The sequence below is a fragment of the Kryptolebias marmoratus genome, linkage group LG6 (assembly GCF_001649575.2).
Source record: "Kryptolebias marmoratus isolate JLee-2015 linkage group LG6, ASM164957v2, whole genome shotgun sequence".
Taxonomy (NCBI): Eukaryota; Metazoa; Chordata; class Actinopteri; order Cyprinodontiformes; family Rivulidae; genus Kryptolebias; species Kryptolebias marmoratus.
In genome coordinates, this window is record NC_051435.1 from 32,638,708 (window position 1) to 32,665,894 (window position 27,187).

General features: G+C 40.8%; 1 protein-coding gene across 8 annotated transcripts in view; it reads right to left on the bottom strand.

Annotated features, from left to right (window-relative positions):
• Positions 1–1,895: 1,895 nt before the first annotated feature.
• Positions 1,896–27,187, bottom strand: part of LOC108249788 (apoptosis-stimulating of p53 protein 2) — a 54,724-nt gene continuing 29,432 nt past the window's right edge. For 6 of the 8 annotated variants that reach the window (XM_037976049.1, XM_037976046.1, XM_037976045.1 and 3 more), the window contains 18 exons: positions 25,859–26,006; positions 23,199–23,312; positions 22,111–22,187; positions 21,878–21,979; positions 20,155–20,335; positions 18,988–19,181; positions 17,680–17,844; positions 16,978–17,197; positions 16,743–16,865; positions 16,206–16,286; positions 15,950–16,056; positions 15,275–15,668; positions 14,210–14,964; positions 13,985–14,122; positions 5,785–5,918; positions 5,521–5,687; positions 4,443–4,642; positions 1,896–3,642 (listed from right to left, as the gene is read on the bottom strand). In XM_037976049.1, coding sequence (XP_037831977.1) covers positions 3,601–3,642; positions 4,443–4,642; positions 5,521–5,687; positions 5,785–5,918; positions 13,985–14,122; positions 14,210–14,964; positions 15,275–15,668; positions 15,950–16,056; positions 16,206–16,286; positions 16,743–16,865; positions 16,978–17,197; positions 17,680–17,844; positions 18,988–19,181; positions 20,155–20,335; positions 21,878–21,979; positions 22,111–22,187; positions 23,199–23,312; positions 25,859–26,006 — 3,342 coding nt within the window. In that variant the 3' untranslated portion in view covers positions 1,896–3,600. Of the gene's footprint in view, positions 3,643–4,442; positions 4,666–5,520; positions 5,688–5,784; positions 5,919–13,984; positions 14,123–14,209; positions 14,965–15,274; positions 15,669–15,949; positions 16,057–16,205; positions 16,287–16,742; positions 16,866–16,977; positions 17,198–17,679; positions 17,845–18,987; positions 19,182–20,154; positions 20,336–21,877; positions 21,980–22,110; positions 22,188–23,198; positions 23,313–25,858; positions 26,007–27,187 lie in introns of those variants that run through there. The other 2 variants (XM_037976050.1, XM_037976051.1) reach the window with 2 other exon arrangements.

Genomic DNA, 27,187 nt, shown 5'->3' on the forward strand with positions numbered 1-27,187 from the left:
CAGCTCTTCGGAGGGTCGTGATAATCTGTCAGACCTCCAGCTCTGTTGGTGCTTTTGCTTTTTTTTTTTTTTTTTTTGCACCTTTTTCAAATGATCAGCATACAGCTGTAAACTGAGACTCAGTCCCATTTGATCTCATGTAGTTATTTGAAGACAGGCCACAACAATAGAAACAGAATTTGATCCAGTTCAAATGGTGCCTGATAAATATATCACTGTGTGAGAGTGTGTTGTCAAAAAGCATGGCTTTTGAACAAGACTAGTTTTTTAATCTCCACCTCCTGACATTCAGTCTACCTGTTGGAGCCACACATTCAGAACCAACATTTACCAACAACAGTCACTAAAATATTATCCCATTTGATTTGGTTACACACCGGTGTTTCATGTGGATTTACAAGGTTTGGTGTACCACACAGCTTGTGCAGTTCAACATAACCTGCATGCGTTTTGACTGGCCGAAGTTCTTATCTTGGTATTTCAAATATAACACTGGTGACGTTCTGATGCTTTTCTTTGCGGTTTTGTGCAATTGTAAAGTGAAATATTGAATGTACTCTCCATGATCCTGTGTAGGTTCTGTCCAAATGGAGTTTCTGTAGACTTTGCACTCTGTATTCTGAGTCTGCGTGTGTCAGGGAGCTGTGATGCTGACTCTGCAGTGAATAAGATGCCAGAGGTCAGTGTGAAACACTCTCGCACAAAAATGCTACATCTGCAAACTGACACATTCGACTGGATTTAGTTTTTGCTTTTCCTGACTGTCCCTCAAGCTCCTAAATAAACAGTTGGAAGTATAATTACAACATGTCTGAAATATTGTACTTTTGATATTGACATAATGGAATAAGTCTTTTTCTTTAAATGTGGAAAAAATAGCACCAAAACATGACACAACAGGAACATCAAAATACTTTCTGATAAATTCAAAAACCAAAGATTTATTGAAGGAGTATTTAGTTTCAACACAAGAAAAACGTGGGGTTTAGATGTTTTTTTCCTTATATTTATGATCAATCTAAGGCTGTTTGTGGCTTTATTGGTAATCTGTACAACTTAAAATAAAAAAATAAAAGTAAAATCTGCTTTCAGCAGAAGTCCTTTTCTTAAACACATCCAGCACGGACTGCATGGACTGGGAAAATGGTTCAGTTTTTGAACAAGGTAGTTCTGTGGAGTTGTCAGCAGTCAGTATCTTACCTGCAGTAGAAATGTCATCATTAGTTTGGTTTATTGGGCAGAAGTTATGACAGAGTTGAGATTATGGCTAAAACGAATTTCTGTAAAAATTCTATAGTGGTTTAAGCAAAAACCATTTTGATTTTTATATCAATTTTTATAGTTAATCTGCCTGGTTACTCTAAATGTTCTTTTGGCAAGATAAGTTTCACATGAATCATTGCTGGTGACAGACAACTCAGGCTTTAATATAAATATCCCTGTGATGAAGTGAGAGTTTTTAAAAGAAAAAAAGAACATTTATATAATGCATTTTATTTGTAGCGCCTTTCAAGACACCCAAGGACACTTTACAATATAAGGGCACAGAAGAATAACAACAAGAATAACAGCAATAGAGGAGTAACAAACAGGAGAAGTTACAGGGAAAAGGCTAGCTTAAACAGATGAGTCTTGAGTTGTGATTTGAAAGTCGAGAGATTGTCAATGTTACGTATATGAACCAATATGATATTTTGGGAGTCAGTTGTGGCCTTGCTTACCTTTCCTGAGAGAATTTCTGCCTGATAATGCATTTCTACTGCAGGTAAGATACTGACTTCTGGCAACTTCACAGAACAGCACTTCAAAAGATTTCACTCATGCCTTTAATGTGGGTTTGTGTCCTAAGCTAAGGACAGTCGGTCCTTAAAAACAGAAATATAATCAGAAAAGTGTAAAAATGTCAGTGAAATTTATTCTGCACAACCTAAAACTTGAAGACAATAAATAAAATAAACAAATTTGTTTCCAAAAAGATCAAAAAGATTTTTTATTATTGTAGTCATCTTGCACAGAAAGCAGCTGGTGGTCATGCTGACAGAAGTTGTGGGATTGTGCTTTTTAAATTGGGATGATTCTAAAGCTCTGTCTAACAAAATACATAAAAACAAACGCATTTATTGCAGAATTCTGTTTTGAGTTTTGTTACAAATCCAATATCTGTCTCATTTTGGCTGCTGTCTTTGATGACAGTATAAAGTCAGCTGCTTTAAAGAGATGGTTCAGATTTTAGCAGGGAGGTTTCTGAACAATGAATAATACTGTAGAGAAGTTTTTCAACAGCCTCAGTTTAGAAAAATAAAAATGAAGCTTGGTTGAACTGACAAGCTCATGGCTAGTCTGACCAAAGTGGATTGTAGATAACCATAGAACTCTGTGTAAATTAAAGGCCTAGTGTTCCTTGAAGGAATGCATATCACCCGCTGCCTTTCAAGCCATCATCTTATGATAAGAAGAGATAGAGTTGGAGCTGTTTTGGAAAAACTTTATAACTGACATTATGCACAGTGTCATGTGATACTGTGAGATCTCACAAGATGTAATAGATTTCAGAGTATGTGTTGAGGATGACTCAGATACTACCACACCATATGTAGCTCAATATCTGTAAAAATAACTCGGGTACAGCCATTTTTGTGTTGGCCAAGGTCAATTAGCTGTGTGTGTAGCAATTAGCTAAATGGGATTGGCTTTAAAAGTTAATGAAATGTAGATAAGTTGTTATTACTTTCTGAGTTTCATTAAATCTGCCCACTGATTCATCAGATGCTTTGGTAACACATCAGATAAACAAACACAGACCCAGACCATTATCGCTGCTTCGCCTTCAGTGACGGGTGATAATAAGAGTGTAATGTGAAAAGAACTGTGATGAAGTTTTATAAAACAGCATTCACATGAACTGCTTTTTTAACTTTTGAGACTGGAGCTGTTTTGAGATGGCAGCAGTCCACTTTGGCCTTGGTCACAATTTCTCCAAACTAAGGTCACTCAAAGAGCTACCTACAGCAGTTAAGATATTAATGGTTCATAATTTTTCTACAGAACCCCACTTGAAAATATCTGACGTATCCCTTTAACTCAGGTCCAATTCCAGCCTTTGGAACAAGTGCTGCATGCAGTGCAGCCTTTTTCTGCCACTTTAGTTCTTGTTTTTAATCAATCACCTTGTCACATTAAAATTCATCCATTCATTCATCCATTTCCTGTCCCCGGGTCGCAGGTAGCTGGTGCCTGCACTGAAATCCAACAAAACACAAACAAAAGCAAAAAAAATCATCAGAAGGAGAACCCAAAGGTTTTTACATTCTGTTTGTGACATTTTTGTTGCCCCCAAGAATGGTTCTGTTAGAAAATACAATGAAAAGATTCACAAGAGCACCACATGAGCAAAGGTTGAAAAGCAGCTGATTTAGCACAATGTAAAGTGAGATCTTTTCATGTTGAAGAGCTCCTGTTTCTTCTGTCTCTGCACTCTGGCAGCTCTTATATACATTCTTTGTGCTGAAGTTAGAAACAGAATAGATCAGGAAACCTTTCTGTCATTTTTATTGTCAGTCCAAAGTGTAACTGAGCTGCTGCTCGTCGTTCAGCCGTCTGTTAGGCCAGGCTCCTCTGCCGAGGCTTGATCCTCAGGTACAGCTGAGAGGAAAAACCAGAGAGGTTCTCATTAAAACATCATGACTGATGGATTACTGAACGACAGATGCTTTCAAGGTCCATTAAAGCAAAATAAAGGCCTATTATTCCTTCAAGCTATGCATATCACCTGCCACCTTTATGCTAAGATCATCTTCTGATGAAAAGGGACAGAGTTGCAGCTGTTTTAGTCAAACCTTAGAAATTATTTCATCCATGTGATCTGTCTGCCCCAAAACATACTGTATTAGGTGTGTTGAGAATGACTTTCAGCTATTACCACACCAAATTTTAGCTCCATGTCTGTAAAACTGAATTGTAGTCATTTATTTTGTGTTTGCTGATGTTGATTAACTGTTGCAACCATCTTGAATCAGGTTCAGTCCCAAAGTTAATATTTTAAACTGCGTCTCATTCAGTTTAACGCTTTGAGCTCCACACTCCCCAGATTTGAATTGAGAATGCTCCCAGGATGGGAAGTGAAACGTCTTTATCTAAAGAATAGAAGTCCAGTTGCTTTGCTTTCATTTTTCTTTTTTGAATTTGACTTCAAAAGTTAATCAGTTTCAGATGTTCATCCAGTGATTACTTTCTGAGTTTTTGTGTTCAAATCCTTAGTAAATCATTAGTTCTTTACAACACAACAAAAGAAGACAGACCACCCTTTCTCCTTCAGAGAAATGCTTTTATGCTCATGTGATCAGGCCTTGGATCCATAAATATCTACTAAAATTAAAAATGTAGAACCAGAACTTTAGTGATGAGTCACTTCAGTTTAACATGTCTGCATGAGGTCAGCTCACCCCCAGCAGGTTGCGTGGGATGTATCCCTCTTGGTCGGCGCAGCGTGCCCACCACCATTCTGTCTCCACGTCGTCCTCCCGTCTCAGCACCGTCATGCAGTCACCCTCAGAAAAGCCGACCTCATCATCCCTCTGAGGCTCATAGTCCCACAGGGAGTACACCACACCGCGGTTCATCACCCCCATCTTCTCCTGCACACCTGGATGACAGACAAGGGGAGGACTACATAATTTGCAATGAATAAGTGAAATCTGTAGAGTCATGTTTTGTTGCCAACACTTACAAGTAGTTTGTTTATATTTGATCACTGACAAGTACACTTCAGACAGTCTCAGTGCCTGACAAATACTGAGCCGGTAAAATAGTCCCCAGATGTAAATAGACAGACTCAGAGGGAGAACAATGGAATCAGAGACGCCAGGATGAAAAAGGAAAAGGTATAGTTCTCTCTTCTTATGAAAAGTGATTCAAAGCTGTAAAGATGAGAGTCGACAGTAAAGTAATTTTTACAAAACCCTGATTCGTGTTTTGTCTCAGACCTGTATGGAGAAATCCTTGGTCTTCAACCATCTTTTTCTTGATGGTAGCACTTACTACAAAAGCTACGTTCACATATGCAACTCATCTGATATTTTTATGACAGTCTGAAGATTACAGATTATTTTTTTTTAATAATTGGACTCAGGTCACTCATATGTGGTACTAAATCAAAGTGACCTCAATCTGAACAGTCATGCTGCATTTCATGTCTTTAGCTACCCACTGGCCACCACGGTCATTTGATTAAACTATACTTTTAGGCAAAACTGTATCACTGCTATTTAAAAAGAAAAAAACTGCTAGATTCACAGCGACTTGCTATGTAGGGAAAAAAATATGTCATTTTCTGGGCCACCCCTGTGTGAGCAACGGTCCCCATCTGGCCACCCCTATGAAAACTGTCTGGCTCTACCATTGCCCACAGTGGGGTCCCATTCCCAACTTTGAGAACTGCTGGTATAGAAGGAAACAATGAACCCTCTTTAGGTTAGGATTTATATCAAAATGTCACATAAAAAGCACTGAGTCACATCTCACCATAAAGGAACTGGGAGCACTGAGCGTAGCCCTCCTCCATCTCCTCACACTTGTCAGCAGCAGTTTGCATGTCGCTGTATGTGGTGGCAAAAACAGCCGCCCCACACTCCACCAGGAACTTACAAAGCTGAACGTTGTTGCAGGAGGCAGCACAGTGAAGGGGGGTCCTACAGGTGGACAGAAGTGACACATTTGTTCTGTTTCATCCACAGTCAGACTGACAGACTGAACTGGCCGCTCTGATTGGCTCAGGTATGGACTCACCAGCCGTCACTGTCGGCAGCATTGACGTTGACACCAAACTGAACCAGAAACTTCACGATCTCAGTATGGCCGGCGCAGACAGCGTTATGCAGCGCTGTGATTCCTTCATCGTTCGGCATACTGGGATCATCGACCTGCATGACAAATGTTGCCTCACGTTTAATCTAAAGTTAAGAGTTTTAACCTGATATTCAGCAATTTAGTAAAATTTAAATATTCAAACGACCAATTTTCCAGTCATTTCAATCTTGATTTTAAGATTTAAACAAATCCACCAAAATGTAAAAGCCATCATGTGAAAGCCTGTCACTTGCTACATTATTTTTGTTAGAAGAAATGTTAAACTCTATTTGACTACACAATGTATTCATTGATGAGCTCACTGACCAGGTTAACCAATAACAATACAAGCTAGTAAGAATGCAATAAGATGTATTTATTTATAAATTCAGATAAGATACAAGTTGGTCTTTGGACATGAGCACCCTGGAAACACATTTTGCAGTTTTATTTTACTTTAGATGGCATAAACTTGGCCCTCAAGTACTAATGTAAGGAACCTTGGTGTTATTTTTAATCAGAACATACACATTTAACTTGTTACACTGTGACTGATAGGCTGTTAGCAGGCTGGGAGGGTGTGTAAGTGGGACTTTTGTGTCAAGGGTACAGCCACACATCCCTAGTGCACAGACACAGGCTTTAAAAAAATATAGCAGCACCCAAAAAATCGAACATCTTGGTTTTAATTCTGAACAATGGGAGGAGGCCAAGGTGCATTGTCCAAGACTCACTGAATGTGATGATTTGAGTTTTTCTGTATTTTATCTTATGTAATGTATTCTCATGTGTTTCCCTGTCACCATTCACCTGCCCATCATCACCTGTTTCTAGTTGTAAATCAGTCACCGGTGTCCACTTCCTCATTATCCTCTGCCTATATAAACTGCTCTTTGTCATTTCATTACTCGCTGGTTCTTTCCGTCTGGTTTTTGATGTGTTTTCACTCCTCATTTTTCTTGTAAGTTTTTGTCTTGTTTTTTGCTGCCACATCAGCTTTTTGTTCTCTTGTTTGCTTATGTTAATAAATTATTTTCTTAAACATGAGTCTGTATATTGGGTTTTCCACGCTTTATACTATCAGAGAATAAATATGAGGCTATATTCCACTACAAAACATCTCTTCAAGAAGCCCATACCAGAACTGCTGTGATATGTGGAAAAATTGACCCAGGCAATTATGGTAATTTGTTGATATCAACTTTTTAGTGGACACATATTTTTATGACTTTATCTTTTAATTTCTTCAATGTTTCAACTGAAATAACAACGGTTTCCCTCTATGCTGCTGGTCTGCTCTGTTCCATCTAAGCTGCAGACTCAAACTGTCATGGAGGATTAATGGACTCTGTGAAGTTAGTCAGGCTGCTACATTTTCAACAGGATAAATGTTTGAGGAAACTTTTAGACTAGAATCTGGGTTTATCTTTGATTTATTAACACTGTTTCTAACCGGTTGTAGTGATATGTCACAGTTAGGCTTCCGTAGTCGAGCGGACTGGGAAGCATGCGCTGTACGTCCTTCAGTTGTTGAGTGGCACCAGAAACTAAAGCTGAGTTCTACAAGCTGCACAACTCGTCCACGTTAGGTTCTTCGTTAAAAAGCTAACCGTTTATGACATGGTGTCAGAAGTGGCCGACAGGATGCCTACTGAGTGAGATATGGCAAATTTCGGACTGCCAGAACCCTTCGACTTCTCCCGGCCGGCGGATTGGCCTATGTGGCGCTGTCGCTTCGACCGCGTCAGAGTAGCATCAAAGCTGGACAGAGAGAGCAGGGAAGTACAAGTTAACACGCTTCTCTATGCCCTGGGCAGAGATGCAGAGGCGATTTATGACTCTTTTGTGTATGAGAGAGAAAACGACGAAGAAGCAGCAGATGAAGAAACTGTGGAGACTCATCCTGAGCTGGACTACACAATGGTACTGGCGAAATTTAGTGACCATTTTGTGCCTAAAAGGAACATTATTAATGACAAAGCTTGCTTTCATAAGAGAGTGCAGAAAGCCGGAGAGCCTGTCGAAGCATTTGTTAGAAACTTATACGAACTAGCACAATACTGTGAGTTCGGAGGCACAAAAGATGAAAAGATTCGAGACAGGATTGTGATGGGCATATTGGACTGCGATGTTTCCCAAAAATTACAGCTGGAGGCGGACCTCACGCTAAAACGAGCTATTCACATAGCATGCCAAAGCGAACAAATCAAGCAGCAAAGCGCGAGTTTGCGTGTGGAATGAGTCAAGGGAGACGGCACTTCCACACTAAAAAGAGCAACAACGATGCACAATGGAGGGGAAGACAGGAGCTTGATGAGTCCAAATATCCCCTCTCGCTGTAATAGACAACATGGGAAAACGCAGCCATGCCCAGCTAAGAACAAGAAGTATCAGAAATGCAATAAAACTGGACATTTTGAAATAGTCTGTAAAATAAAAAGGCTGAAAGAGGTGACAGTGGTTTCTGACAACCCAGCCGAGAGGGATGACACTTTTTTTCTTGGAGCAGTAACTAATACTAAGCCAGCTATAATTGAGCAGACAGATTCAGAAAATGAGTGGCTTGTAGAGTTACCTGTAAATGGCTGTTCTGTCAGATTATAAATAGACACAGGTGCAGACATTACGGTGATGTCGCTGACTGCATTCAACAGACTGCCAAAGAGCCCAAGATTGGTCACAACAAGCAAAATGCGACTGGTCACCAGCCCTGGAGGTGAAGTCCGCTGTGTGCGCAAGTTTCTGGCCACAAGTCAGTTTAAAGGACAGAAATACCGGTTCTGGGTTACTGTCATAAAGGGACCCTATGTTCACAACCTGTTGGGAGGTAGTGTTGCTAAGACGATGGGTTTGGTCAGAAGGATCAACAACATAAACACAGACCTCCTAGGGGATGTCTTTGGGGAAATCGGCCTGCTTAAGTGCGACCCAGTCAAAATAGAACTGAAAGCTAATGCAGAGCCCTACAGCCTGACAACGCCACTTCGTGTCCCATTTCCTCTCTTTTCAAAGGTTGAAACAGAACTGAAGCGTATGCTAGAATTGGGCATCATAGAAGAGGTTACTGAGCCCACTGATTGGTGCGCCCCAATGATTCCTGTTGAAAAGAAAAACCGAGATCAAGTAAGGATATGTGTGGATTTGAAACAAAGCAGTAAAACGAGAGCGCTACATCTTACCAACTTTGAAAGACATTGCTCCAAAGCTGGCGGGGGCTACGGTGCTTTCCACCTTAGACGCCTCATGTGGATGTTAGCAGATCCCTCTAGATGCAAAGAGCAGAAGACTGACAACATTCATAACCCCCATCGGTAGATTCTGCTTCAGATGACTGCCATTTGGAATCACATCAGCTCCAGAAATTTTTCAAAGGCAGGTATCCACACTGCTAAATGACCATGAGGGTGTTGTTGTAGTAATGGATGACATTTTCGCTTTTGGACAAACTAAGGAGGAACACAAGAACCACTTGAATGCAGTTCTGAAGACCATCAAGGACAGTGGCTTGAAGCTAAACGAAGCAAAGTGTTATTTCAGCAAATCAGAAACACGGTACTTTGGTCACATCATCAATGCTGAGGGCATTAAACCGGACCCGACCAAGGTGGAAGCCATCACACAGATGCAGAGTCCCACAAATGTGGAGGAGCTCCGTCAGGTTTTGGGTTTGATTAACTACGTGGGGAGATTCTTGCCAGGCCTCTCCACCAAGCTACACCCAATCACCAGCCTCTTAAGAAGAGAGAACAAGTGGGTATGGGATGACACACAAGAGAAGGCGTTCATTGCTGTTAAAGCCATGCTTGTGTCAGCCCCAGCTCTCGCATATTATGATACAAATAGGAAAACTGTCATCAGCGCAGATGCAAGCAGCTACGGCTTAGGGGCAGCTCTACTACAGGAACATGAGGACAGCTTAAAACCAGTGGCATTATGCTCCCGCACGCTGTCAGATGCCGAGAGGAGATACTCTCAAATCGAGAAAGAGTGTTTGGTAGGTGTGTGGGCGTGTGAGCAATTTGCACGTTATGTTCAGGGAATGGACAGTTTCCTTCTGCAAACAGACCACAAACCACTTGTGCCGCTCATAAATACTTATGACCTGGACAAAGCCCCTCCAAGGTGCCAGATACTCCTGATGCACCTTTTCAGGTTCAATGTGGAAGCAGAACACGTCCCTGACAAGCAGTTGGTGGTGGCCGAGTGATGAGACCACACATCATGTGGTACAAGCCCATGTTGAGTCAATTGTAGCAAATACACCTGTCTCATCCCAAAGACTCTGTAAGATCCGTGTGGCCACCCAGCACAATCATGAACTGCAGCAGATCACAAGTTTCATCAGGAACGGATGGCTGCCCAAAACGGTGATGAAGCCATCTCTTCATCGTTATTATTCTGCAAGAGCACATCTCTCAGAAACGGATGGTTTGGTGTTATATCAGGACCGACTGGTCATTCCTGCTGCGCAGAGGGCTACATAAAGAACACCAGGGACTAACACGGTGCCGGGCACGTGCTAGGATGGCAGTGTGGTGGCCGAGCATCAGTGCTGAGATTAAACAAATAGTGTCATCATGCAAATTCTGCATAGAAAATAAACCAACCCAGAGGCGTGAACCTCTCCTGACTTCTACCCTACCAGAGGGCCCCTGGCAACGCATTGCTGCTGACCTGTGTGAGTTTGAGAGATGGAATTATCTCATCGTAACCGATTATTACTCCAGAGATATTGAAATAGTTTGCCTGTCTTCCATATCTAGTCGTGATGTCATTAGTCGACTCAAGGGCATGTTGGTGAGGTGGGCAATTCCACTGGAACTGGTCAGTGATAATGTCACTCAGTTCACATCTACTGAGTTCCAGGACTTCACCAGAGAGTATGGATTTGTGCACATGACCTCCAGCCCCCATTACCCTCAGGCGAACGGTGCTGCTGAACAAGCAGTTCAGACTGCTAAGAAAATCTTGAAGTGGCCTGACCCCCATTTGGCCCTGATGTGCTACAGGGTAACCCCTAGTACTGCTACAGGCGTGAGCCCTACACTACTTATGACTGGAAGAGAGCTTAGAACTACACTTCCGATGCTGGAGAGCAAGTTGCAAGCTGCTCCAGTGGACAGAGAACTAGTACAGCAAAAGGACAATTAGACGAAGTCAGCGTATCATTTCTTCCATGACTGCCATCATTCAGCACAACCACTTCCCACACTACAACCAGGACAGGACGTCAGGATAAAACTGGATGGGGAAAAAGGTTGGAAAACCCCAGCTAAGATTATTGCCAAATGCAAAGACCCACGGTCTTACATGGTGGAAACAGAGAATGGAGCTGTGCTACGATGGAATTGGAGACACCTACAAGCTGTCCCACAGCCCACTGTTCAACCAGATCAGTTGCAGCCACCTTATTCCCCAGTGGAACTGACCAGTAGCTTTCCACCTGAGGACAGTTCTGACTCCACAGCAAGAAGTCCTGTTCAGAAGCAGCTGTGCCCAGAGGTGGAGCGTTCTCCTCCACTTGAAGGTTCACAGGTTACATCCAGGGGAAGAGTAGTCAGAATTCCTCTGAGATATAGAGACACTTAGTCTACTGCTTCATATGTTATAGATGTTGGAGTTACCAGCAGTCAAAAGTAAATAAAACTTTCTAAGTTTGTTTGTAGAATTGATAGGAACAGCAACTGTTGAGGGCAGAATAATCCCTATGTTGCTGCGGACTGAGGGCAGTCTACCCCAATGTCCTAGTGTTCAGAGATGCTATTTTCTAACCTGTTAAGTTTTTCTGTAAAGTACCCATGTATGGTTAAACATGCGGGTTTCGCTGCTGGAAGGAGGAGATGCAGTGATACGTCACAGTTAGGCTTCCGTCATCGAGCGGACTGGGGAGCATGTGCTGTACGTCCTTCAGTTGTTGAGTAGCACCAGAAAACAAAGCTGAGTTCTACAAGCTGCACAACTCGTCCACGTTGGGTTCTTCGTTAAAAAGCTAACCGTTTATGACACCGGTGTTGCCCAATTTCCCTGAGATCTGTTCCCCCACCAGCTTCACTACATTTTCTTTCTTACCTCTGTTGTTTTGAACAGCAGTATTTTTAGTTACATGCTAAAAGAAAAGATCTTGAATTCTTTTTATCAAAATCTAGGAATCTGCTGTACATAGGTGGAAACATTTCAATGGGGAAAGTCATCCCAATCCAACACATGACCTGTGTTAATTTGTTCGTTTTAAGCGGTTAATTGTGTAGATTTGTTCAAAGCTAAATGAATAACATTTAAATTACCAGACAGTTTCATATATTTAAATGCAGTTAATAAATACAATTCATATAAGACATTAAAATGTAGTTAAAGAAGATCTGAGTGTTGCAGTCTCCGTTATTCATTTTAAATAGTCGTGATTGTTTCTCAATGTCTGAAGGTAAAACCGTGTGACCCAATTCCTGCAGGATTTCTCTCCTCAGTTTGATGCAGTTTTTACCAATAATATCTTTACAACCTGCTGAACATTCAGGCTTTTTAATATAAAATAATAATCTGAGTTTTTTCATTTTATTTATTTTTTATGTTGGAGTTTGCTCTTCAAACCTACAGTATATTTTGTAGTTTCATTTTCAAGTTTTTGTTTACACTTTATTTTGTTATATACTGTTGAAGGGATAAATCTTTTTATTTAATGTTACTCGGTTATTCGTTTATATAATGAAGGGATAAATCTTTTCCTTTCCTAATTTCACACTTATGCAACTTGTTTTTCTGGGTCACTTAGATAACTTGTTTTTGTGAAATGGGGAATGATAACACTTATGTTGTTCTGTGTGCGGACACCTGGAAGTCTGGGAAGTGGCTGCTGGTTTCGAAAACATGTTTTCGAAACCGAACGCCTAACTCATAGCAGGAAGGCCTGTGTGGAGGGACTGGCCCTCTCTCTTCGCACGTGGTCTTTGTTTACCCACTTCTATAACATGGGAAGTACCGAACTCTGGACAGAGTCTGCTGCGGGTTGCGTGCGAACGCCCAGCTACGTTGATGCTACTCTGCCCGGACTGACGGCTCTCCAGTCCAGTATCAAGGTAAGAGGCGCTTATGTTTCATTAAGTTAACATCATGAAGAGGTAAAGCATTGAAATGCTGCTTGCTTTGCTGTGTTCTGTGGAATAAAGTGACACAATTACTCAATTATTATTATTCTAGCAGAAACAGTGGGAGTGTGATTTATTGTGCCGACTCCTTCCGATCCTGTCTAAATATTTCACAAAACAACTGTAAATGCCAAAGTTGAAAGGTTAAAAATAAAATGAGCTAAATAAAATAAAAGATTAAAAAATATTTGTTTAGAAAAAATTGATTAATCTATAAATTAGTCGATAGATTAATCAAAATAAAAAATATTTGATAGTGGCAGCCAAAGGCCATAACTCTCACTTATTTATCATCACAAGATGCACCATCAGTATACCTAGATATGTTGAGTAACCAGTTATCTAACTTGGAACAGATTTTGTCAGATGAGGTCATGATTGTCAAGTATGCTCAACAATGACACTAAAGTAGTACTTGAACCACCTTGTTGCTGAAAAGTGCTATATAAATAAATTTGACTTGACTATTGCATGTCAATACACCAAACTAGACACTATGGTATTGATAATAATACTGAATAAAATACATCAAAATAATCTAAATATATATTACATTGGCTGTGATAATAAAATATTTTTAACAATGCAAGTATTTTGAATAGTGAGTTTCTTTGCAAGCTCAGCTCATACTTCTTTGTTTAAAGTTTCCCCCTGAAAAATCTGTTTGAAGGACCAAATAACTCTATCTTTTCACCCTCTCCGTAGATCACAAAAAATAGGACTCTCCTACTCCCTGGCAAAAAAGCACAAAACATGGGTGGAGCTAAAGGGTATGGTTTAAATGGGATTCTGCCTACATCTTGTGGTTTGTTTGGGAACCCAATGGTGAGCAGCAGGAGGAGGAGAAGGGAACAAAAGGGAGAAAGCTCTGGTGATCAGACTGGTGACCAACATTTGGTCCCAGGTATTCAGAATCTTACAGACTTTCTAAGAAGATTTCCCAGTGGCCCTAACCCTGGTATTTCTGCAGATTAGGACCAGATCACACTGTAACTCACATCATAGATGACTCTTTGGACAAGATCATACTCGCCCTCCAGAGACGAGTCCAGCAGCAGGGCCAGAGGGCTGAACTGGACCCTATTACCGTGGTCTTTCCTGTCTGAACCAGTTTTACGGAGAATTGAGCGTTTCCCCTGAGAGACGGAGCAGAAGGAATTGGATTTACTTTTAGTTATTATTTCTGTGTCCTTTAAACAAGAAATCTTTACACTGTTACTCACAGGTGGCACTGAGACCTGTCCTGTGATCTCTGGTGGTTGCAAGTTAAGGACATCATCCCCCTGCTCTGTCTCACCACTGCTGGGGTAGGGTGGAGGTGGGTAAGGTGGGAACTCTTCTGGAAAGTGGTTCAGGTGAGCTATGGTGGACAAGCATTCCTTTTCCTCTTCCTTGTCCTCTGGTGGAGGGGGGAGGGAGCAGTAGGAGCCGGGATCAGGTATAGGTGCATGTGGGAGCAGTGGAGGTGGGGTTTCACTGTTACTGGGGCTTTCAGATGACTGCTGCATTAGGCCAGTTCTGCAGCTGTCTTTGTTCTTGGAAGATACATCTGTCCTGTCCTCCTGAACATATGTCTCTGCTGCACTGACTGTCTCCATAGGGATGGTTTCCATAGCAGCCAGGGTGGTCTTTTGGTAGAGCAGTTTCAGGATGTTGGGTCCAGATGGGCCTTCAGGCTCTGTGATAGAGCTGCGTTTCTTCAGAGGTCGAGGGACGGGGTGCAGCCGGCGGCGAACAGCCTCGAGGTCAGCATCACTGGGGTTCCTGTGAGGGTTGGACAGGAAGGGGAGGAGCTTGGTGGGACTTAGAGGCCGAGGGGTTGCACGTTCTGTTGCATCGCCGTCAACACCTACTCCTGTACTTGGCAAATTGTTTCCAGCCTCGTTTGCATCGGACCCACAAAATCCAGAATTCATGGCAGTATTGTGTGAACTGACAGTCTGCTGTCCTCCGCTGGCTGGTACTGGTTTTCCATACACTGAGAAGAAACAAACAACAAATAAAGTCACTAACAGAAGTTAAAAAAACTCTAGGAATGCACAATAAAATCTGATTATTGTCACTGACTAATAAATGCTTTTAAAGGAAATTATAGGCAGTGGACAACAGACATGCAGGTAAAATTAAATCTGGCTTGGTTGTGGCTGATATCAAAAATGGAGAAGATTATCCAAGTTTGTAGTTTGGATTCAAAATGCTATATAAAGACAAATTATGAAACAATATTTTGAAAGTATTTATTCCAAGTGACTCTAATTTGGGTATATCTTGAGTCTTTAACAATTTACCTGGGGGCATGCTGCGCGGCAGTGTGCCCTGGCCTGGTTGGTAGCACTTTCCAGGAGTAGCTTGTTGGGTGTACATTGAGTAGATTGATGACCCTGCCAGAGTCTGAGGCTTCTGCAGTACATGAGCAGGGCCATCTGAGAGGTCCGGGGTGTATGGCCGCACAGTAGCAGCTGGGGGATTCTCCTGTTTGCTTGGCAAAGGGAGGGTGTTGCTGTGGATGGACAGGACTCCAGGAGCCTTGAGGTAACCACCAACAGGCCTAATCTTACCAGGGAAGGTCCCTGTGTTGTACGATGGCTTGGAGAAAGTGGATGGGCCAGGTGAGGAGAGTGATTTAGACTTACTAGGAACTGGAGGTGGCATCACAGTCTTGGACAGACTTTTACCTGAGGCCTGTTTGTGAAAAACAAAGTAGACCTATTATGAATACTATGAAAACTAACGCTAAGAGCTGAAACTAGTCACTTTTACAAGAAAAGTGTCATACTTTCTGATTGTATTCATCAGCTCATAACTTACCCAATTCTGAGGTTAGCTGACTGTTTGGTGTCTAATACTATGGTACTCATGAAATTTAAATACTATAACAATATTTGTAGTAATAAAATCCTGCAGCTGAAAATAAATCAGTATAATTATTTTAATAAAAAATAGAAATGAGACCCCGATGATACCTGATTACCCCTGAGCAGGTTTTCAGTGGTGTGACCAAATCGGGAGGGGAGAGGAGGTGGGAAGTCCAGCTCAGAAAGGCCTTTCTGGTCTTTCAGGGTTTCACCACCTGCACATGAGATTAGATTTTTACTTTTCTTTCTCTGAAAACTTGAAAAGTTTTAAATAACAAAGACTGTTCATCAAATAGACAATTGCTTCATTCCTTGTTTTCTGCATTTAGTATATTTCATGTACCGTTCCATCCTTTTTTCATACTTGCTTGATCCTGTGCAGAGTCGCACAGAGCTGGTGTCTGTCTCCAGAGGTCAGCAGGCGGGAGGTCAGGTACACCCTGCGCTGGACAGGTCATCAGTTCCCAGGGCTACAATTTATTCATTTATTTTTCCAAAAATCAGCCATGCAAAATGCATTTGCACAGTTTGCTAGTCACTCATCTCTCATTGTTATGTCTGATAAGCTTGGGGTCATACATAAGAGGGTCTTGGGTCTATGACATCAGCGTATTAAAAAGGTTGCATTTAGACTATCTACACACAAAAAAAACACAAGGGTGGCATTTTAAGATTTTTTTCACTCTGAAACCCAATGAAACCCAATTTTTTTCACTCTGAAACACAATTTCAAAAAATATGGTTTTGGGGCTCCTAAAATGCTATTTTCATCTGCACGCTAAGGCTAAAATGATAATAGTCCTTTGCATCTTTACAACAAAACTGTTCTTGTGTGGACCAGGCCTTAGAATCACCAAATACGCTGTAACATAACTCACGTGTGTTACCAAAAGCAGCTGACCTGAACTATGACAGCTGAGGTTGGCCATACGAGGAAGGGTGGAGGCGTGGCAGGAACCCCCACTGGATTCTGGATACAAGCTGCTCCAGTCAGAGATTTTACTGATTTTTGAGGTGTGGAAATCTGTGACCAGTAGAGAAACCAAATGCACAGAAGGTGCAAGTACTGAAATCAGTGGTGCATGTTCAGATAATGCTACTAGAGTAAAAAGTGTGTTGGTTAGGGTCACACATACCTGAAGCTGGTTTGGCTGGTCTGGGTGGGGGCTTCAGGGATGAGTCAGGCATTGGCAACGTGGCAGTGCCATCTGGGTATGCTGGCTTCACCATCATTTCCTGGCGGTCCTGTGCTGGAGGCCCCTGGGAGCCTGATGTGGAGGATGACTGGATGTATGGCCCAACTGCTGCCACTCTGGAGCTTACTCCATGCTGATGGGTGATGCTGTCTGAAGCCACCTGCACAAGACGAAAATATATCATGACTGATTCTGTATTCACACACTTGTTTTGCTAGTTTTATTTATCTATTTTTTTACTTTGTGCTGGTTTAACCATTTATCTACCAAAATGTTCAGCACATTCAGGAAGTGGATGCTACTTTTAATTTTCAGCAGTTTTTTTAGCTAGTGTTCTGCTTCTTTCAGCTTTAACAACTCAGTTTCAGGTTTCAAATTCTCCAGCAAATTTCATCAGTCATTTAGCACTCAGCATTCACACTGCATTTCTGCAAAAAAAATAGCAGTTTCTGTAGTTTTGATTTGATTCCTTAAAAGAACTGAAATGATCAAACCAAAAAATCAGAGCTGCCAAGCATAAATGATAAAATAAAATGAATCAAGGTGAGACCAAGTTAAGTCACAAGCTGATCCATTTCTATCAAATAATCACCTATGCTTAATAAAGTTCCTAACAAAGCACTGATGCTTATTCGAACTCACTGGCAGATTCTCTTTCTGCTGCAGGGCAGCCTTCTTCTTCCAAAGGCGCTGTCGGAGCTCAATCAGACGCTGATCCATCGCAGCCACCTCCAGGTTCCTCTTGTTCAGGCAGTCTTTCTGCTGCTGCAGCCTAGTGCTCTGATCCTGGTTCAGCTTGTTCCTCAGCTGGGGAGGATGAAGATGTTAGGTTGAAGAAGAAAGAGAAAACAGGCAGTTTGCTGCATTCTTCAAGTAAAAACCAACAGTTCATTCAGTGTTTTACAACCCTTAAAAATAAGCAATGGAATCACCACTTTTTGAAAAAGTTAACGCTTAAAGACAAAAGAAGATGATAAATGTTTTTACTTCTGTGTGTTTGGGAAAAGTTTAAGAACAAATTTTATTGAAGTTCTCAGAAAGTTGTTGTTGTTGTTGTTCCCTTCTTCAGGGTTGCCACGAGCAAATTTGCATGAAAGATTTAGTATTTGTTTTACACTGGATGCCCTTCCTGCCGCAACCTGGGCTCAAACCTGCAGCCTCAGGATTACAAGACCGCTGCTCTGACCACCTGGATCTGCAACCCATATATTTTACAAGTTGGAATTTTGAACTGTTCAATGAAATAATTTCATGCCATCTATGTTTTGTTTTTATCCAATGTAGAGGTAAAGAAAAAAAGTTTTTTTTTTTTTAAGGTTATCAGCTTTTGTGCTTATGTGCAAAACTGACACTGATACTAAAGGTCAGAGGGTTTAACTAAGTTCATTCTTATCATGTTTACAGGCGCTGGTCTCAGGCTGGCTCCGAAACAGCTCCTGTGTTATGGTTAAGAAGCAGAGTGTCCTCTGCTTCTGTATGTGTTATATTTGTGTTTACACTGTGGACTGGACCTGTTCTGGCTGGCTCAGTCCACACCCTTTGCTTTCTCTTAATAAAAAAAAGATAGCTCGAGCCATGGGTCAGAGCTTCCTGGACAGCAACGCTGTTAGTCTGCCGGCAGGAACCTCTCCTTTTGCAAAAACTTTCAGAAAAGATAAACAATCCTCTCTGTGTGGTTTCTTTTATCAGGTTAAGTAAAATAAATACCCAACAAAGGGTGTAGATCAAGCTGAGTTCTTTGGTAGAGATTCTTTGAGTTTTGAGATTTCCATGGCAATACAACTATTTAAAAGCTCTTACACTGTGCGAAACACAAATGCAACATTTGCTGCATAACGTGCACACATTGTGAACAAAAAGTCAAACTTAAAATGCTCTGATGAAAGTAACCACTGAGTTTAGAGTAATGGAAGAGGACAAATCAGCAGGAGTTAGTGACTGAAGTCACACCTGCAGTTCTCTGTAGAGGTGCTCCAGCTCATCTGTGGAGGAGGTGTTGTGTTGGTGAGGAGGAAGAGGAGGCTGTAATCTGCTGCTCCTCAGTGCCTGCAGTTGGTCGCTCAGCTCCTCCACCCTGGCTGCAGCCATCAGCAGCTCCCTCTGCTTTTGGTGGAACAGGTTGGTCATCTGATCGATCTCCTCCACTGACAGGGTCACGCAAACACAAACAGTCAGCATTTAAAATCAGCCTTAGTAAAACATTAAGTCGATATTTCACTTTGTATTTTGTTTTAAATTTCTTTATTTGCTTTCCAAAAAAGTCTTAGCTCAATAACACATTGATTATTCTGTAATCTAGGTTATGAAAATAAATTATGGGAGTATTATAAGAGGTATAAAAGATAAAAACCCTTCAGATTTGGCTCACACCAATGAAAAAAACAATAAATAAAACCAGTTACAAGTGTTTCCTACTTATCCATTTCTTTAATTGATTAGTGAAAATTTCTGTGGTGAGAAATGTCTCTTCACAGTCAGAGTATGTTGTTATGACTTTCAGCTACTACTGCTCCAAAGTTTTGCATAACACCTGTGAAACCGACTGAGTTGGAGCCATTTTTACAGACAAATTTGTTTGTACCCACCTGTTAAAGAAAGCAAAACCTATCTATCTCCAAAAGTCACTGAAAAACCTTGAAATTAACAAAAGTAAAAAAAATAAAAAAAAACTAACTAAAAATCTTTTGAAAATCAGTCATTGCTTTTTAAATTTGGTTCAACAGAATTATTTTAACAAACAAACTAATAAAATTGGCCTTGACATAAAGGAAAGTACCCTTAACTTAATAACCTCTTGAGTCAATCACTGAAATCAGGTGGTTTCTGTCCCTCTCTCTGAGACTTCTGCACCTGTCCACAGGTGTTTTGTCCCAGTCCCCATGAACAAACTGATCCATCTGTCTCAGGTTTGAAGGGTATCTTGTTACTTTTATCAGTTTTAAGTTTGTTCAATGACCTTTGTAGGTTTTCTTTCTTTAAGAAAAGGATACAAGCAAATTTAACGGTGTCTGTATAATCAGTCTTCCTACTCTGTAAGTGTATCACTGCTGCAATTTCAACAAATTAAAATAAAAAAAGAACAAAACACCAACATAGCAGTACAGCCAGCCCTCTGACCTAGTTTGCTGTTGCTGAGGCGTTTCTGTTCCACCTGGCCTCTGAGGGCACGGACCCGCCTCAGCTTGGCCTCCTGATTGTGTGCGTTCTCTTGAAGCTGTCGCAGTCGCTCCTGTCCAGTCACTTCCTGATGCTGCTGCTGTCTCTGGTCCTGCAGTTGCAGGTAACACAGCTGCTGCTCCTGCAACACGCAGCAAAGACACTTCGTCAGAGACGAGAGGTGCTGATTTAACAGAGGGATGGAGACACAACACTTGTTCTGTACAAAAACAAGTTTACCTGGAGTTCATACCAAACTATTAGATACTTATACTGCTTTAACTCCAAATATTTCAATGTACTTTATGGACTTGTATTTTAAACAAAGGGGCACAAATTCAAAAATAAAACAAATAATAAAAATATCAAACCACAGCCTATATCTAGTTAAAACCCTGTCTAAATAATCTTTAAAAAAAAAAATCCACTTAATTGAGACAACATGAAGCTGGAGGCAACACATTCCACAATCTGTGAGCTACAGCTTTAAGAAATCTGTTTACTCTGGTCTTAAAATAAGTCCTTGGCACCACCAGCACCCTTTGTCCAAAAGATCTGACTGTAAGAAAAAATGTGAAGTATTAAAAGGTAGGAGATGCAAGTTGGACCTGGACCACACAGGGTTCTAAAAGTCACAATTACAATGTTGAAACAGATTCCACAATGTACCAGGAGCCAGTGCAAAGAGACTAAAACAGGAGTAATGTGTTGTCTCTTTCTTGTGTTTGGTAAAAGTCTTACAGCAACATTCTGGACTGACTGGAGACGGTCGAGCTCCTTATTCAAACAAAGAAGAAGGCTGTTTCAGCAGTCCAAGTGAAATGAGATGAAAGCGTGGATGACCATCTCCAATTCAGATTTTGACACCAGTGTCTGAAGTTTAGAGATGTTTGTCAACTTGAAGAAACAGTTTCTAACTAACTCTCTGGAAGAATGCTCCAAAGACACAGAAGACAAAAAGGCAACACCAAGGTTTCTGTCATAACTACGCCAGGCCTGTATGTGGCGCTGCAACGCTACCATGACAATACATCAGGAACAGGAAAGAAGACATGAATCATGCACACCAAACTGAGAACACAAGAAGAAAAAGACGAGGATGGCGAATCCAAGAGCAAAAAACAAATATTTTTTGGAATTGTCGATGAAGCGGAACTACTTTATGTCACATTAAACTACTGCTGACTGGGAGTGGTGTCAGTCCATATCTTTTTACAATATATACTTGATGTAAATGGTCCACACTTAAACAGACCTTTTTAATCTGTCCAGCTTCTGAAAAGCATTTTACAATGTTTCTCACCCATTCACACACACAACACAAACATTTTTTTGTAAAGAGGAAAGAACCAATGTCCACTTTTACAGCCTAACACTCTTAAAGAAAATGAACATTTACACTGTCTAAAGCAGAGCAGAAAAATACCAAGTAATTCAACCTGGGATTGAAAGCATATTAAATACTTTTCTATTACACTTTAAATTCAAATGTTAACAGGTATGTAGGTTTTTTTACATGTGTGTTGGCAAAAACAAGACATAAGCAGAAAGCAGAAAAAGTAGCGGTCATTCCATTTCATCTATTTGTTGTTGTTTTATTGTTGCTGCTTTATTAAAAGCACCAGCATTAAAGGAGGTAAGTTCTAATACTGTGGTAGGATCATTAGAGGTAGGCTGGGTGTACCTTGGAGGCCAGCAGGTGCTGCTGAGCACTGATCTGCTGCTGCTGTCGGGAGGCCAGATCTTGCAGCTCCCTCAAAGTTGCATCCAGACATGGAGCTGAGACCTGCAGAACAATCAGTCAGAGCTCACCTTCTCATTTATCTTTAAGGTCTCTTTGTTGTCTTTCATAGGAGAGATTTACTCTTGCGTCTAGGTCTGATCTCTTCTCATCTGACATAAAGTAAAATCTCTCACCCCGTTGTCTAGAGACCTCTCCACAGAGGACTTCACTTGCTTCCTTTTTATCATTGGATCTGCAGCTCTGAACCCATCTGGAAACAAAAACACAGTCAGAGTCAGCACTCATCTCTGGGATGTTTTAGTCATCCCCCTGGTGTGACTCCAAATATACAAACATTATTCTGTTGTTCCATCATTTTAATTCAAAACACCTCTGTAAGCACTGTACAAAGTGCTGTGAACTCAAGAATCAAACAAGATGTACTGAACTTTTTTATTTTACCACAGCAATGTTAAAACAAATCACAATCCAGTGAAAAAGAACCAAATAAAGCACTGCCATGCAGCAGCACACTTGGTTCCCTTTAGTGGTAAGCTGATTACTGCCTGTGATCTCCTGTAAATACACCCTGAAGCTCCTCTCTGAAGTCAGTTTCTCTCTGGGCTGCAGCTGCTGGTGGGCAGTTTTCACAAGAGAGTCTCCAAAATGTCCCAGTTTCCTCGCAGGAGTGCCGGAGGTTCGCAGCCTTTTCACCTGAATGTAGAACATGTTTAAAAATTTGTGTGCTCTCTCAAAATAATCAGAGAGTTGATCCAGGCTTCTCCAACCGTTCTCAATTTAGTTTCTATAATTGGAGAACTCTGGAGCTGTATTTGGACAACACCTGGGAAGTGTTAATACTGAAACAATGCCATTAATCTTCTTAGTATTCATACGTTGTGTTTTCATTGATTTGAGCTCCAAAATACACAGTTTAGGTCTAAGTTGTTCATGCCATTTTTTGAAACATTTGTCTTTGTTACTTTTACTAAAGCCTGTCACATCCCTTCTCAAGATGGTTTGCAGATGGTTTAAGGATTACACTGTAGTTTCTCATGAACAACTTTCTCGAAATAACAAGTTTCCACATGACATACAGAAGTGTCCTGTGGGACTTCTAATCCAAAGGGGGGAAAAAAGAGTCTAAACTTCATTGTTTGAATTAATAAAAATACAATTCCTTGCTGGCTTCCATCAAACACTGCTGATGCCAGAATACTCTGAAGTTTGACCTGTCTGAAGTACTTGCTGCTGTCTGCAGAGATGAGAAGCTGTTTCCTACCTGACTCTCGCCCTGGAGCTCTTAGGTGGCGCAGGATGTAACGCACCTCACCCCTCTGCTGACCCCATCGTTGTAGCACCTCCAGCATTCCCTCCTCTTCTTCCACGACACGCTCTGAAAGGTTGGAAAATGAAATTATCGTTGTTACAGGTAGTCAATCAGATAACTACACAATCACATCGTTTTGTTCCATCCACCCCAGAAACCAGATCTCAGATCTAAGAATGTCAAAACCAACTTAACTCTGTTCCAGCTGCAGTCAGAAAATTAGACCAGGCTAACTACTATTAGGACTACAAGCTAAAACCAATGAATCTCTCTGCATTCAAACACTGAAACACGCTCACTGACAGTGGTTGGACAGTACTGTGTGTGTGTGACCAGATCACTGAGATACAAACTGACAAAAAGTTTATTCTCGCAGCTATCACAGCTTTTTATGCTCAAGGTAGCCACACTGGATTTTGAGGTCAGGGTATAGTCAGGAATCCTTAACTCTCCAAGATGGAATTCCGGCACTTGAGTTGATTTTTTCTTAATTGGAAATTCCAACTTCAGAGTGCAAATGGAAGACACTGTATGACTCCATGTTTTGGGCTAAAATAAGCAGAGAAACATGAACAAATGGTGTAATCATTTCTCTCTGTTTCCATATGCTTGATGTCTAAGTGGTGTATTAACGTCTCATGAACTCTACTTAAGTACTTATTAGCTCTACTTAAGTTTACATAAAGCTCATTTATTTATTTTTATTTTATTTATTTTACTTTTTTTAAGCAGGCAAATCCCATTGAGATCACAGATCTCTTTTTCAAGGGAGGCCTGGGCCTGAAGGCAGCCTTACATGCATGTTTTCAGACTGTGGGAGGAAACCAGAGTGCCCGGAGAAAACCCACGCAAACACGAGGAGAACATGCAAACTCCACACAGAAAGACCCCAAGTCCAACCCGGGGTTTGAACCCAGGACCTTCTAATTTATTGGAACCAAACACTCCAAAAGAGCCAGTTGCAATATGCAAAAATAAGCCAGTGTCTAATTTCTGTCTTAGGCAGGTAAAAACATGCCAAAATAAATGCAGTCATCAAGATCAGCATGATTTTAAATCTTAATAAAAACAAGTCATAATTATAAATACAAATCAGTGATAATATACATAAAAACAAATATAAAAAAGTGACAATGTTAATTAAAGATGCCTCCTTAAGGTTTTTAGTCCTATTTTTGGATTGTAACTTAACTTACTTCTTCTCTAATTGCTGCCCACCACCATGAAAAGTGCTTAATTGTGTAACTGCCTTTGTGTGTTTGTTGCCCACAATCTTGCATGCCAAGATCTTTCCCAATCAGATAGTGCTCAGAGTATTTGTTGGGAATGACTTTCAGCTACTACCTGAGTATCTGACTGAGTTATAGCAATTTCTGTTTTCTAAGGTCAGCTGGCTGTGATGACCATCTTGAATGAGGTTGACTCAACATTAACAAGATGATCAGTTGTAAATTGGTTTCTAAGAGTTTCAAGAAAATCTGTTTAGATTTTTTGCTAACAGACAAATGAACACACAGTTCATTACATGATCAAACTTCTTTCATGGTGGCAGGTAATAACAAATTGCTGAACAGTCAGTGCATTTCATTAGCCCCTGATGATGTCCTAGGAGCAGGGAGTGACATCATACCCACACTGCGTTCCAAGGATAAAAGCTGGAATCAATTTTGATACTTTTTATGTAGCAGCAGCCATGGATGAGTCTTTAATTAGAACTGGGGGTTCCTCTGATGTTCCCAATTAGAAATTATCTTCAAGGGGTGTTTTGTTCAGTTTTTCATTTTAGAAAGTTGCAACTCCCAACCTTTAAGGTCAAATAGAACATGCAAAAAAGACAGGATGTTATTTTATCTTTTTCTTAATACATCAAAATACTGTGTCCAAAAATTTAAAAAGATTCTAAATATTTGTTTCCAATTGACTGGAGGAAGGACACCAAAAGGAGGCTCTTTCATTAACTTAAGACTATGAAATAAACACTGTTTAGAGAAAGAGAGTGGCTCATTATAGTGACTGACTCCTGTGTGATCTCACCAGAAGCTCAAACACCACCGCACCAGCCTTAGTGGCTGTCTCTTGTGGTGACCTTGTACAGTAAGGAGGAGCCCATGTCCCTCACCCTACAAATAGGGCTCACATAGCATCAGCTTTCATTCAAACCCAGCTCACCTCTGCCTCACCTCTGCAGCAAGAACAGTGATGTGGTAAAACATTCACTCATGTTAAACAGAGAACTGGAGTATATTCCATTATAATCACTTTAAGTTCTCTTTCATAGCTTCTCTTTCACGTCTCACTACTGACTCCCAAAGTGTCAGACATGCCTCTGTCCTCCATGGCACCTCAGGACACAGCAAGAGTGTGGCTATGGGTGGGTTTGGCAAGACCAGGGCACACCTACTTTTTAACAAGTCCCCACCCCCACCCACCACCCAGTCAAATAGCTTACATTCTCAATTTCTTTTTTTCTTTTGTGGTATTTAATCAATTGAAAAAGAAGGAAAAAAATTTTTTAGGATACCAATTAAATAACCTTACTAAACAATTTAAATATTACTTTTGATTTTAGAACCTTTTATTGTTTGTGACTTAAACAGCTTTTGAAAACTCACCTGACCCTCTCCACATTTCAGCCAAGTAGCAGTCGACCTCACCGGGCTCCTTGCAGAGCTCCATAACGTCTCTGCACATCGTCTCTGGCATGATGGGAACCTCACTGAAGTGCTGATCATTGTTGCTGAGGTATACCGTGAGGAACATCTAAAAACACAGAAAATAAATTAGGACAAGGATGCCTCAGGTCAAATAACATGGCTGTAAATATAATCTCAACCACAACACAGTATAGAGATGCATTTGACAAACTGAGGGGGAAAGGGTGATAATGTTTTTGCCCATGTCTATGTGTGTTCATTTGTCTGAAGCATTAGCAAAATATCTCATGAATCACTGAATAGATTTTAATGAAATGCTCAGAAAGTATTAACTGGGTTGACATCTACAACTGATTAAGTTTTGGAGCCAACCTAATTCAAGATGGCCACCACAGAGAATCAACCTTAGCAAACACAAAAATGTCTGTAACTCATTGAGTTTTACAGATATTGAACTAAACATTGGTGTATAGCTGAGAGCCATTCAGAACACATACTTCAAGTACTAACAGGTCATGCAAAAAATTGCAATATTAAATGAGTTTGCGTATAATGTTATTTTCAAGGTCTTACCAAAATGACTGTAACTCTGTCATTTCTCATCATAAGATGATCAAATTTAAAACTCTGGCATGAAAGGTGTTGGGCGATATGCATGCATTTAGGGGACACTAAACCTTTAATTTTGAACTTTTTCCTAATGAACCAACAATATGATCTCAAACACCTGGCAGTGCTGATAGGTTTCTAATGATCAAAACTAAAGCAAAAACCAGAGGCTTGGAATATTCCCTTACCAGAGTGTGTTAATGAGTAAATCATGAGTAAAAAACAAAACTTGTCTTCTTCACTTTTTTGCTGGCTTTCTCTGCTATTTAGGACCATAACAGATATTTGTGAACCTAACTCCCATGATGCACTGGGCCATCTGTTACTTCAGCAGGGTATCTGCTGATAGGCTGAGAGCCAGATAGCCTCCCACAGCTTACCGACCTGGATGAAGGCAGCATTCAGCCCTTCCCAGCCTGTATTTACACTGTAAAGACTGAGATTAATGCCTCACTAAAAAGGTGATGATGTAGCTCTGGTAGAGCTGCTCGATTATGAACAAAAGATTTCATGTAAATGTAGGCTACTGGATAAAATAATGAACACAAATAAATTTTGGTGGCCAAGCAATCCTTAAAAAGAATTCACATCCTTTCATGTCATCTATATTATCCAACTAAAATCATCTTTGGATGAGAAATAATGGAAGTGTTGCCGTTTTGGTCAAATCTTGAAAAT